This window comes from Mesoplodon mirus, assembly GCF_964341445.2.
Source record: "Mesoplodon mirus genome assembly, chromosome: 10".
Classification (NCBI taxonomy): domain Eukaryota; kingdom Metazoa; phylum Chordata; class Mammalia; order Artiodactyla; family Ziphiidae; genus Mesoplodon; species Mesoplodon mirus.
The window spans coordinates 43,773,166-43,785,847 of NC_138986.1; the positions used below are offsets into that span (position 1 = coordinate 43,773,166).

A 12,682-nucleotide genomic window follows, 5' to 3' on the forward strand; every position below is an offset into this window, starting at 1 on the left:
TTACACACAACTTACTTAAAGGGATAGACGAAGAAATGCAGCCTGAATGGCATAAAATAGAGGGAGACTTGGAACATTTTTATTGCTAGGCAATGCTTGCCCTTTGTGGAAATCTCTCACTGATGCGGAGGACTGTATTTTGCCGTGATGTATTTTGCTTTTACCGCATCAGGGCTGGGAGCGTGTCATTGCCTCTGCCTAGTGGTCAGCATCACCAGATGATAACACGTCCTGGCTCAGCCTTCCTTCTTCTGGAACATGTGCTCCCCACACACATACTACTGGAGGCCAACTTCCACTCAGCTCAAAGCTATCCACGTCAGGCAACTCAAAGATAACCTGCCAGGAATCCCAACAGTGCAGGGTGGGGAGGAGTAGAAGGGGCAGGGTGGCTACCACTAATTTCACCTCCGTCAGACAGCCAAGCATTGTGACTCTGTCACAGAGATTCCCCAATCCTAAAATATTTAGGTATCTTGCCACTGTTTTATACTAGAATCATTTGTAAATAGAAGATTGAGTACTTAGCCATGATGGTATGGGCCCCTAACCCCACCCAAAAGATTGAAGTGGGAAACGGAGGTCCTCAGAGTCTATGTTGCATTCAGGAGCCAGACATTCCTTACCTGTGACTCACGCAGGGAGCTGAAGGGTGGGAAGAAGCCAAGTGACAGACTCGGTCACTCATCAGAAGAGTCTGGGCAGCCCTGGAGGGTCAGATTCACAGCGAACAGGGTGGACTGGAGACCAGGTCAGAGGGCAGTTCTTAGCACAGCACAGGCAGAGGTGGGTCCCAGGGTTAAGGCACCTTGTGTGCCTAATTCCCAACCCCCTTCCTAGGATTACTGCTTCCTTTCATCCCTCCACCAAGCAATGGAAGCTAATCAGATTAAGCCTAAATAGAACATCTTTCTTTGCTATTACTTACTATTTTTCAAAGGCTAACTCACAATTTAGTGGTAGAGGTCTATTGAATTACTTTACTTTTTCCAACATATGATATTAAAATAAGTGAGAGCCCTTGGTAAACAGGGATTGAATTCCATAGAAGTCACAGCACGGCACCACACAGCCTTCCAGAGAAGGATGGCCTCACAGTTAGCTGAATGTCAGGCCATTTTCCTTCTTAGTAACATTTTTGAGCAAAGGCCATTTTCCTTCTTAGTAACATTTTTGAGCAAGGAAGACGGGAGTGGAAAAAATTAAAAGGAAAGAAAAACCCTTTATAGTCATAAAATTCTCAGTATTTAAGAATGGTGAATATTAACATCAAAAGGAACACACAAAATATTTTGAAAATTCTTACCATTTGGTCCAGAAATATGGCGGACAAGAACTGCCTTATATAAACACCCACGCACTTGCTCTGTTCCCCTTTGTACCCCTGGGAGGGGAGAAAGAAGAAAAGCGTAGGAAGTTTTCATTTGTGGACAAGCTTGTGTGCATAACCACAAGATCTGTGGATTCTGCAGACTGATTAGGTCGAACCCAGAAGACTACATCAATTACTTAAGGCAGATTCCCAATATGAAGGCAAGGCATCTGCAGGAAAATTACGCTTAAACTTTTATTGTGACTACGTTTGTGTAATATTATTTTTCTTTTAGTCACAGAAAAGTATCTCTTAAGGCTCAATTCTCAGTAAATTCTGCAAGTTATCTCCCCTTACTTATGAACGTCCATCTTCCACTCCTGTTCATGATCCAGTCTTAACAAGCAAACTGGCTTTCTCTAGGCATCTTGTCTCCTTAGCACTATTACCAAAGATGTTCCAGAAGGAAGTTTTCAATCTTCCAGATATCTCAGCCCATGAAAATCTAGGCTGTCCTAAGTTTCCACTGGAGACTCTTGTTTTTATTCCTATTGCTTAACTTATTTGGAAGAAACTCATGAGAGACGGACTTATGAAACAAACCTATATGTGTGGATTGAAACTAGCAATCACATGGGGAACGTTTCATTAATGTAACTATTTACAATGAAATTCCTTACTGAGAGATGAACACAGTTGAGGAAACAAAACCCCCAAGGCTCAAGCAACCTTCATCTGAGCCTCAAGATTCAGAAACACATGGGGAAGGCCAGCCACACTCAGAGACACATGGAAGGCCAGCCACGCTCTTGGTCAGCCCTGCTTGGTGTGACTCTTAGTTTGTGTCAGAACTAAGATTTTGTCCTGACTTGCCCTGACCTCTCCGTGAGGCTCCAGGGTAATGGTTATCAATCCTGACTCCCCCAGAGAATCTCCTGGAACTTTCCCCCCCAAATCCTGATGCCCAGGCCCTAATTTTGACCAATTAAATCACACTCTCTGGGAATAAGACTCAGGCATCAGAACTTTTTTAATGCTCCCCAGGTGATCTTAATGGGCATCCAGTGCCCTAGAGCAGGGGTTTTCAAACTGCGTTCCTTGGTGCTCTAGGGTGATCACTGCAGAGGCAAGGTGGCTTGTGATGACTGCTACCCCTCCCGTCCCTCAGTCCAAATTCTTCCAGAGTTACCACTCATTTTGTCTCCTTTAAGTGTTTCAAATAAAATAAAATGTCATTGGAAAAAAAGTGGAAAACATCAGAGAGATGTAATCAAGGACAGTCTCAATTAAAACAAAGCCCACCAGTGGTTGGGATAACTAGCTTATCTCTCGCAGAGGAGGTAGGGAGAGAAGTTTTATCTCCCAGGACCTTCACTCCAAAGAAGATGGATATTGATCAAACACTAGTCTGTAACTCTATATTTGTCTGCATATTTCTTTAACCACTTTACTTCCTATATAGGGTCAGTGAAACTCACTCATAGTTAGCCAACTGTTTAATGAAGCAAGCGTTTTAAAAGCACTATCCCTCATGTTTCTTCTCATGGCACAAATACCAACAAAACTCCTGGGAGAATCATCTTGATCTGTGGATATCATCAGCAATTATTATTATTGCAGAAGCACATCCTTTTATGTTAAAATCTAAGAATAAAACGTTGTTACAATGCAACTAGTAATCATTTTATAGGTTATGTATTCTGCCGAAGGATGCATATATTCTGAGGTATTTTCTAAGGCAAAATTATTCAATATTCACCTGAGTTGATAATTTTACTTACTTTATCCTATTCCTTGAAATGATCTAGAGAATGTGATTAGGTGAGTTGATTAATTCATTTTTCCCAATTTAATCTCAGTTTTCATTACAATTTAAAACGTTTGAAGATTTTTCTCTGGCATTGGTGTAGCTGTAGGGTCAGGAATTTGAAACTGTGAAGAGAGAGCTGTTCACACAGACAGACAGAAAGATGTGCTCTAAAAGGTATAAAAGTTAAAGTTTGGCGACTATTCTAAATCTTTTATGAACTTTCCCTTGCTGAAAATTCCTTCTTTATCAATTGTCATTTTTACTTAAGGAAATAAAATGGGAAGTTAACCTCATCAATATAGAGAACTAGAAGCATAGTTAGAGCATAACTGTCTCAAATATCTAGAAACCCAAGGTGGAAAAGCTGTGCTGAAAGGGAAAGAGGCCAGGGACCCAGACAAAGGCCAAGAAACTTGGAGATAGGCATCAATTCCCAGGAGTAGGTCAAGAAGCCAACTGACTGGGAATTCATGTGCTACTGGCCTTAAGATTTAGGACGACAGATTTGAAAGAAATTCTGATGTATTAATCCAACACTCTAATATTACAAGTGAAAAAACTTGCTTCAAAAGATTAAATAAACACTTGAGAATATACCAACACGAGGCAGCATTTATGTGATGGAGGTTAGGAATCAGACTAATTCAGGTCCAAATTTAAGCTCTATCTCTTACCTGTGGCTTAAACGTAAACTTTTTGAATTTTAACCTTGTGAAATTTTAAATATAAATCTTATGTAAAGTATCCAGCACATAATAGTTTGTTAATAAATTTTAATTCTGCCTTTCCTCTTCGGTGGAATAGCAAAATTTAGAATATGATCTCTCTTACAGCTGGGCAAGTATTCTTTCTGCATAACTCAATTTTAACAAACTACTGAACTTTGAAAATATTATTTGAAGCAAACTAAAAGCAGTTTTCTTCCACACTCAAATATGACATTTTATGTTTGTAATAAAAATCTTCTGAGCTCCCTGGTGGCGCAGTGGTTAAGAATCCACCTGCCAATGCAGGGGACACGGGTTTGAGCCCTGGTCCAGGAAGATCCCACATGTCGTGGAGCAACTAAGCCCACGAGCCACAACTACTGAGCCTGCGCTCTAGATCCCGCGAGCCACAACTACTGAGCCTGTGAGCCACAACTACTGAAGCCCGCATGCCTAGACTCACAAGAGAAGCCACCACAATGAGAAGCCCACGCACTGCAATGAAGGGTAGCCCCCTGCTCACTGCAACTAGAGACAGCCCGCACGCAGCAACGAAGACCCAATGCAGCCAAAAATAAATAAATAAATATAATTTTTTTAAGTTAAAAAAAAAAAGAATCTTCCAATCTCCAAAAGGGATTAAACTAACCTAATGCTCTTGACCAAAACCCTACTCCAATAGGTATAAGTACAAAGCCACTGACACTTGCGTTGCCTACAAGTAATCCCAGGCGTCCTTCTGGGGTTACGCTCCATGCTCAAGTCCAGCCTCAGTAGCTCAGCTTGCGCTTCTACCTCTCCTAAAGTCTCATTAGGTCCCAGTACACATTTGGGGCTTCATTTAGGTTTAGTCAGAAGCCACTGCTATGAATGATTAGAACTGGAGCCAGATCCTTCCTTGTGTTAGCTCCTCAGGGCAATCTAGGTTCCCCTGGGAACTTTGGGCAATGATGGGATTGGTTGAATACATGACAACAATCAAGGCAGCAACCACACAAATGAGAAAAGTCTTCATTCATCCTTGCAGCTGCCATATAAAAGGTACATGTACAGATCCACTGCTCCTTGCTATTCATCTCATAGGTGAGGGGCTGCAAGTATTGACTTTATTCTGGTTGCATGAATGGGCAAAGGGGAAGGAGAGGGTAGGAATGGGTTAAACAAGAATCAAGACCACAAGATAACTTAGCTTTTTAAAATTATTATTAAATTAATGAGATTCCAATAGGAACATAGCAGTGGCTTAGTTCTGAATCTAAAACCATAAGGTTTCTTAAAAATCATATAGAGCAACAAGGAGAATAATGGGAAACTCACAAACTCCATTTTCTTGAAACAAGAGAAAATATTTCTCCATAATGAAAGCGTATAACTTGTAGCAGGGAAAATTGATCCAAAAGACCTACCTGAAAGCATATTTGGTGCTGTTTTTGGACTTTAAAGATGAAGAAAGAATTTTGTGAGAATATAGGTTAAAAACATCATGTTAGTAATAAATTAGGATGGCATCAGATGTTTCCTTAACAGAATTCAATGACAAAAGACAGTGGAGTAACACTTAAAATATACTCAAGTAGAGAAAGTGTGAACCAGCTAAACTGTCCTTCAAGTATAGAATAGGTCAATAACTTGAATATGTAAAAATTCAGGGAATAGGATTCCTGAGAACTTTTTCTGAGAATAATACTGGAGGGTAAACTCCAGGCAAGCAGGAGTTGATTGACAAAACTTCAGCAAAAAGAACTGAGGTGAGCACATAGTTTATTTCATTATATAATTATTATGAAAAATTTCAAACCTACACAAATATAAAGAGAGTATGTAATAAGTCCCAAGTACCTACTATCCAGCTTCAATAAGTATCAGTATTTTGCCCATCTTGTTTCAACTATCAGCTCCCCCTTTTTTCTGCTGAAATATTTTAACGAAAACTCTAGACATTCTGGTAATTCACATATAAATATTTCAACGTGCACCTCAAACTGGTAAAACATAAACCAATGTGCTATTATCATGCACATCAAAATGAACAATTCCTTGAAATTATCTAATACCCATTTAATACCCATTCATATTTCCCTAAATATCTCAAAGATATCCTGTGTCAGTGGTTGTTTGAAACAGGATACAAATGAGGCCCACATGTTGTCTCTGGTCATTACGTCTCTCAAGTCTTTTATTCTCCTTTTTTTAATGCCATTGGTCTACAGAAAGCTGGGTCATACGTCCAATAGCATGTCCTATATTCTATATTTACTTGGTTGCTTCCTCATGGTGTTAATTAACTTGTTTTCTCTTGCCTACATTTCCTATAAACTACGAGTAAGATCTTGATTAGAGTCAGATTTAGTTATTTTAGGAAACAATATTTCACAAATTGTACTGTGTACTTACTCTTGCACTGCATAACATAAGGAGTCACATAATGTGTGGTTGTCCCATTTTTAGGGATGCTAAGACAGAGGAGTGGCTTCAAGTTGCATGCTCCTCACCCATCCCGCCTTCACCTAGTAGTTCAGAATTCATTATTTGTTGTCCAGATCCATTATGTCATTAGGGGTTGCAAAATATTTATTTTCTAATTCTGAAAAGCTCTACAAAGAATAAGATAATTTAAAAATCAGTAAGGTACAGTGGTATAAAACTAATATGCATAAAGTAATAGCTTTTTTATGTACTCAGATAACCATCACTTAGAAAATATCACGGGAAAAAGAAACCATTAGACTAGCAGCAAAGAAGTTACCTACAAATGCACAGTGCTTGCAAAACTTATGTGAGGAAAACTTTAAAATATTGTTAAGGGATGAAAGGTCACCTTGAATAAATAGAAAATACATGGAAAGTTACCCCATGTTCTCAGGTTGATAACAGCATAAAGTCTAATTCAGTAGGTCTGGGGTGGGGCCCAAGATTCTGCATTTCTTCTAGGCTTCCTTCCTTGGCGTGGCCTGCTTTGTGCTTTAGAGCAGTGGTCCCCAACCTTTTCGGCACCAGGGACCGGTTTTGTGGAAGATAATTTTTCCACAGACTGGGGTTTGAGGGGGATGTTTCAGGCGGTGATGTGAGTGATGGGGAGCGATGGGGACTGGCAGGTGAAGATTCGCTCGCTTGCCCGCTGCTCACCTCCTGCTATGAGGCCTGGTTCCTAACAAGCCACGGACCGGTAGTTGGGGACCCCTGCTTTAGAGCAGTTGTTCTCAAGATGTGATCCCTAGACCAGCAGCAGCCGCATCTGAGAACTTGTTAGAAACGCAAATTCTCATCCCAAGCCTACCAAATCAGACACTTGGGCTCAGCAGTCTACATTTTAACAAGCCCTCCAGATGATTTTGGCATGCGTTAAAGTTTGAGAACCACCACGCCAGCACTTCTAAAATTTAAGTTGCATAGGAATCACCTAAGATCTCGTTTAACAGCAGCCTTGATTCAACAGGCCTAGGATGGGGTCTGATTCTGCATTTCTAACAGCTCCCTCATTTACTGATGCTGTGGTTTGAAGGCAACACTTTGAGGAGCAAGACTAGAAGACCAATCTGTTTCTAGCTTACTCAAGGCCAACCTATCCTGTACCTTCTACTGCCATTTTCTTCTAGGTATTAATGATAATAGTATGTTTCTCCTCTCAGTTATTTATTTTAAACTGAATTAACTCACATCAGTGTGTTCCTCTCAAACCAAATTTAACCAAAAATCATTAAAAATGAATTTCAGGCTTTGGTGGAGCTAGTTTGGAGAGGTACCTATTCAACATCTATCAAATCATTCCATAGAGGATATACTGCTTCCTGAAATCAAGAGGAAAAAATTATTAAGGAAACACCTATGCATAGGGAGAATTTTTGTATAAATCTATGCATAAATTCAATTTGCCTCTAATTTCTCTCCTTTAATAAATTCTGATTTTCACATATTAGTGTTCAGGCTATCTTACTTCGTAGTGCCCCCAAATCTGATGGCTTAAAACAACAAATATTTTTTTAAGCTCATGATTTTCTGGATCAGGGATTTGGACAGGACATAGTGGGGACCCCTTTGTAATGTCTGCAGCCTCAGATGGTATGGCTCGAAAGTCTGATGGCTGGAATGACTTCACTCAGACCATAGACCTGGGACCTTTTTTCTGGCTGTCGGTTGGGTCCCCTGGTTCTTCTCCATGTCTTGTCTGCTGAGGCTGGAATGTCCAAAATGACTTCTTCACTCAGATGCCTGGTACTTTACCTAACCTATCAATAGAATGACTCAAAAAGCTGGAGTTAGCCAACTAACTCTTTTTAATCTCTCTCTCTTTCTCTTCATTTGTCTAACTTGGCTTTCTTCAGAGCTTGGCGCTCTCAGGGTAATTGGAATTCTTACATGGTGGCTGGCTTTTACCAGGCTGAGCATTGCCAGAGACCAAGGCATAAGCTGCAACAATTTGGCAATCTGGATTCACTTCTGCTACATTCTATTGGTTCATTAAGGTCAGAATCAAGAAGAGAAAGAGACTCCATCTCTCAATTGGAGCCACTGAGCTAAGTTTAATTTCCCATGGTTAGGTTTTATTACAGTGGAACTCAGATGCACCAAAGTTGCACGGGAGAAGATCTGGCTAGAATCAAAGTAAATGCAAAAAAAAAATACTAGCTATAAAAACTTCTTAGAAAGTTCCAGCTCATAGAGCCCATAGTTAGCATCTCTTCCTAACTCTGCTTTCAGTGACATCACCTTGGTAACTTGAAATTACATCATAGAAATTGGCAAACACTTCAAATCAGGGTTTTTTTTTTTTTTGAGAGCCAGTTGTTAAACATTTATCACATACCATGTTTAAAACCCAAACAATATTTCAAATATTGCAACATCACAGCCCCCACCTCCCACTCTCCCACCTACACACACACACACACACACACACACACACACACACACACACACAACCTGACTCTGCACCTCCAAGTTCCCAAGGATATGTTGTTTCAGGTCTTATACTTATAGGATCCTTTCCCCAATTTGGGATAATGTTCCATGGTAATAAGGAGTTCATCCCCAGGATTCTCCAACTAGGAGGCAAGGACTCTCTGTGGTATAAGATGTGAGCCACAGCATAGAACATGGTGCCTCTCCCTTAAATATCAATCCCACTCAAAGATTTAAAGGGAATTAAATATCTGTATAGTTAAACTAATGTGGATATATTACATAATAGAATGCAAAATTTGCATTCTGTAAGTGCCCACAAAAGTGTTTTTATTTTCTTATAAAGTCACAGGAAATAAATGAACTTCAAGGTTGAAAAAAGTTTTAACATGTAATATTAATATATGTCTATATCAATAGTCATAAATATATATATGTATATGTGTGCTTGTGTGTATGTGTACATGTGTATTTTTTAATGTAGAAATGGTTTCATGAAGGCAAAAGTACCTAGAGCCCACAAAAGTCATAATACAGCCCTGACCGTAGGGGTCTACTTTCAGTGCATAGTGGAAACGTGAAAAGCTCTGAATTTTAGGCATCATATTCTTTTAATGTGTTATTTTGAGAACCGGTGTCTTCAGGTTCCAAGGAAATGAATTTCAAATGATAGAATTTCACACATCCTTGAAAGGCAGTAGGATAGATTTACTGAGTGAGGATTTCCACCAACTACATTGCAGATCCCACTGTACAGAAGTCTGCTAAGAGTACCACACTCACTCACTCACAAGTCACAAATGAAGCACAGCTCCCATCGTGTGAAAGTCCTCACGTTTACTTCAGTCACTTGTGCTTGGCTCCCTCAGATCTTCCTCTTTTCTTTAACCTCTACCTTTCTTTTTCCACACAGCTTCTCCTGTAGGCCAGTAGGCCATCTCACCTCAGTATCTGAACCAATTCTGCTGTGTCATCATCTGTTTGATCAGCTTCAGACTCCCCCTCCCCCCATTACATGACCTTACCTTCGACTCGCTCTCACCTGAGCGCTGAGCACTGAGCCCTGAGCCCTCTGTTCTTCCCTAATTCATGGTACCCAGGGTCTACCTAGACATGGTGGATGCTCCCGCCCCAGCCCTCAAGAGTGTCCCATTCTGCACGAGTCTTCTCCCTGAAACCCTGACGTTTTTCTCGTCAGTTTAGAACACTTACTCCGTGCCAGCAGCTTTAGATCCATTTACGTCCAGCATCCACTATACCTTCCAGCACCCCTCCAAGGTAGGAGGAAACTCTGAGGAAACTGGGACCCTGAGGGGTCAAACCAGTAGCTCTGGGCCACATAGCTGGTAAGTGGTGGAATCAGTATTCAAACCCACGGAGAGCAAACTCCAAGACAGAGATCTTGCCACTGCTCTACCCTACCTTCCTGAGGAATAGCAAGCCACCCAGCTGGATTCCATTTCTCTGCTCCACCCACAGACGCGGCACCTTTTGCCCCCAGCCGCACACCCAGCTGTTGGTCTGGACTCTTTGTCGCTCCTGCCTGTGGGAAGCACTGTAGTCGGCACCTGCGGTGACACAGCTCCCTCTGTCCACATCTCTTATGTCTCTTCTCCTAGGAATCAGCCCCAGGCCCTTCTCATTCCTCTGAAAAGTAAACAGGTCAGCGTGCCCAGGCTAAGCTATTGGGAGGACGTGCATGATTTCCTTATGCTTCCGTTTAGAGAAGAAAAGTTCACACAGTGACAAGTGTTTGGATCTACCTGAATGCAGCCTGGTGCCCGAGGACACAAATCATACGTCACTCATTTTATCATAACACTTGTAATTAATACCTTCCTTCAACCAAAGAAGGAAGACGTTTGGGAGCCTGGCATGTTTTTATCTAAGATGCGCTTTATGCATGAAACCAAAGATTTTGTTTGGGGAGCATTTTTAGGCTTAGCAGCTTATGAAGAGAGTACGACTGTATTGCCAACCAGTTTTGGAAAGCATGATTTTAGAAAAAGATCTTGCCTTGATGTGTTGTTGAAAAGGCGAGTCTAGGCTGAAAGAAAGTAAAATTACACTATTTCCAGCACATTTATTCTTAAACAAATAGCATTCCTGACAAACTGTGGATCTATTTATCTACTCTTATTGCTTGTTTTGATTTGGGGAACATCATTCCTTCTCCTCACAAGTAGGAATTCAGTCTTTTCCTGAGGCCAGGGCCAGGCTCACATCTGGATTTGTGCTCACGTACCTGGAAGGATGACAAGCTACTTCCTTGTGTCAATTAGGTAAAGCTACAATTTCCTGCTGTTAAATAAAACAGTGCCCCAAATCTTGCGCTTCTAAAATAATGTAAGAACTTTTTTTAGCTATAGAGCACAGAGCACAGGACGAAACCTCCCTGGAGAATATGGTCCCATTTCACTGAAGGCTATTTAGAGACTGCCAACACCCACTTTATACAGGAAGTTCTTCTCCATCTTGACAATATTTATACATAGAGATAGCAGTGGCCAGAAATCATGCAAGGGAATCTCTACACTAATTATATTATGTGTGGCTTTGAAAAGTGTTATCTCATTTCGTTCAGCAATATTTTAATCGATGTGTGTGTTTTTCTGAGAAACCAGTTTGAAAATAATTAATAGAAGGCAGTAACTTCTAATTACTCTGCCATTAGCACTCTATTATGAGTTAGTGTCATGCATTATTTACAAAATCAACCCAGAGAGGTTGTCTTAAAGTACATAAGTATTTACGTATGTATAACTCAGAGGAGATTTCTTTTCAGAAATGGAAAAGGCAAACCAATCAGCAATTTTACTAGCCAAGCAACCACTAAAAAGCTTTTCCTCAGATTGTCTTAATGCTGCCCCGTGTTCCAATTTCCATTTAGTTTCAAAATGTTTTAGGAGGATTCAGACTCAGCCCTGGCTCAACAGAGTACAGACGGAACACTTCAAGCTCACTCTGGGGAAAAAAAGAAAAAAGTCATGTTTGTCTTTTCTTACCTGAGGCTGGGCTTGCAGGGACAGTTTCAGTTCTTTGTTGTCCGTAGGGGTCATGCTGATTTTGCCGCGAGGTACTTTGTGAAGTTCGTCCCAGCACTCTTTGGGCTTGCCCTTGCAAATCAGCCCCAGGAGTCTTGAACTTTTGGTCCCACTCATGGCACATTCATAAAATGTCCCATTGAGCAAAGCCACAGAAAGCCACATCACTGGAGCCACCAATGAACTCAGAGTGATCTGACCGGGGACATAGAAGCAGCAGCAGCTGTGGCCCCTGGGGAAGATTTTCCTGGGATTCACACAGCAGCCTGTGAAGAGTCTCCATGACCTGCTGTTCAGAAAGAATCCCAGGATCAGTAACACCCAGGCAGGAGCAAAAAGGAAAACCAATCCCTACACAACATTCTCAGTGCTGCAGGGACACTTAAAAGCCACGAGTGAAAAGAGACGCTCACCTCCCACAGTCAGCAGAGCCAAAAAGCTGTAGCCAATAACAGTTTTCTGGTTGAGGATGAATTTTTAAATCCCCTGAAAAGCATCCATGTTGGAGATACACAAAGGGAAAACGCTTCGCTCTTATTTATTGGCAGAGCAGCTGTGGCAGTGGCCGAGGGTGGAGCTCTTTCTCCGTTAGAAGCAACAGTCCTCCTTCTCAGACTGAATTCAGCCAGATAAGGAAACAATGTCATTCCCTAGGAATGAATATTTCCCAACAGTGTTCAGATAATGCCTCCTACTGGTGGATATTAGGCCATGAAACTAGAGCCAAAACACTGAGAATTAGAGAAAATTCAAAGTGAACAGCCTCCATTTTTATGTTATTTCCATGTGGCTTGGATTGAGAATCAGAAAGAAATTGCGACTCTACAGATAATAATAGTCTAGGAATTTTCCAACCAGAGGAATCAACATTAGCAGAAATAGGGTTTCAGCCAATTGATTGGGAGCCATT

The 12,682-nt window shown here is 41.1% G+C and overlaps 1 protein-coding gene across 1 annotated transcript; it reads right to left on the reverse strand.

The window, feature by feature from the left end:
• Positions 1-631: 631 nt before the first annotated feature.
• On the reverse strand, positions 632-12,469 carry CALHM5 (calcium homeostasis modulator family member 5). The gene is given in 5 exon segments (XM_082633592.1): positions 632-740; positions 1,307-1,384; positions 11,734-12,123; positions 12,127-12,249; positions 12,253-12,469. Coding segments are annotated over 5 exon segments (672 nt in total). The 5' UTR covers positions 12,274-12,469; the 3' UTR covers positions 632-680.
• Between the last annotated feature and the right edge of the window lie 213 nt (positions 12,470-12,682).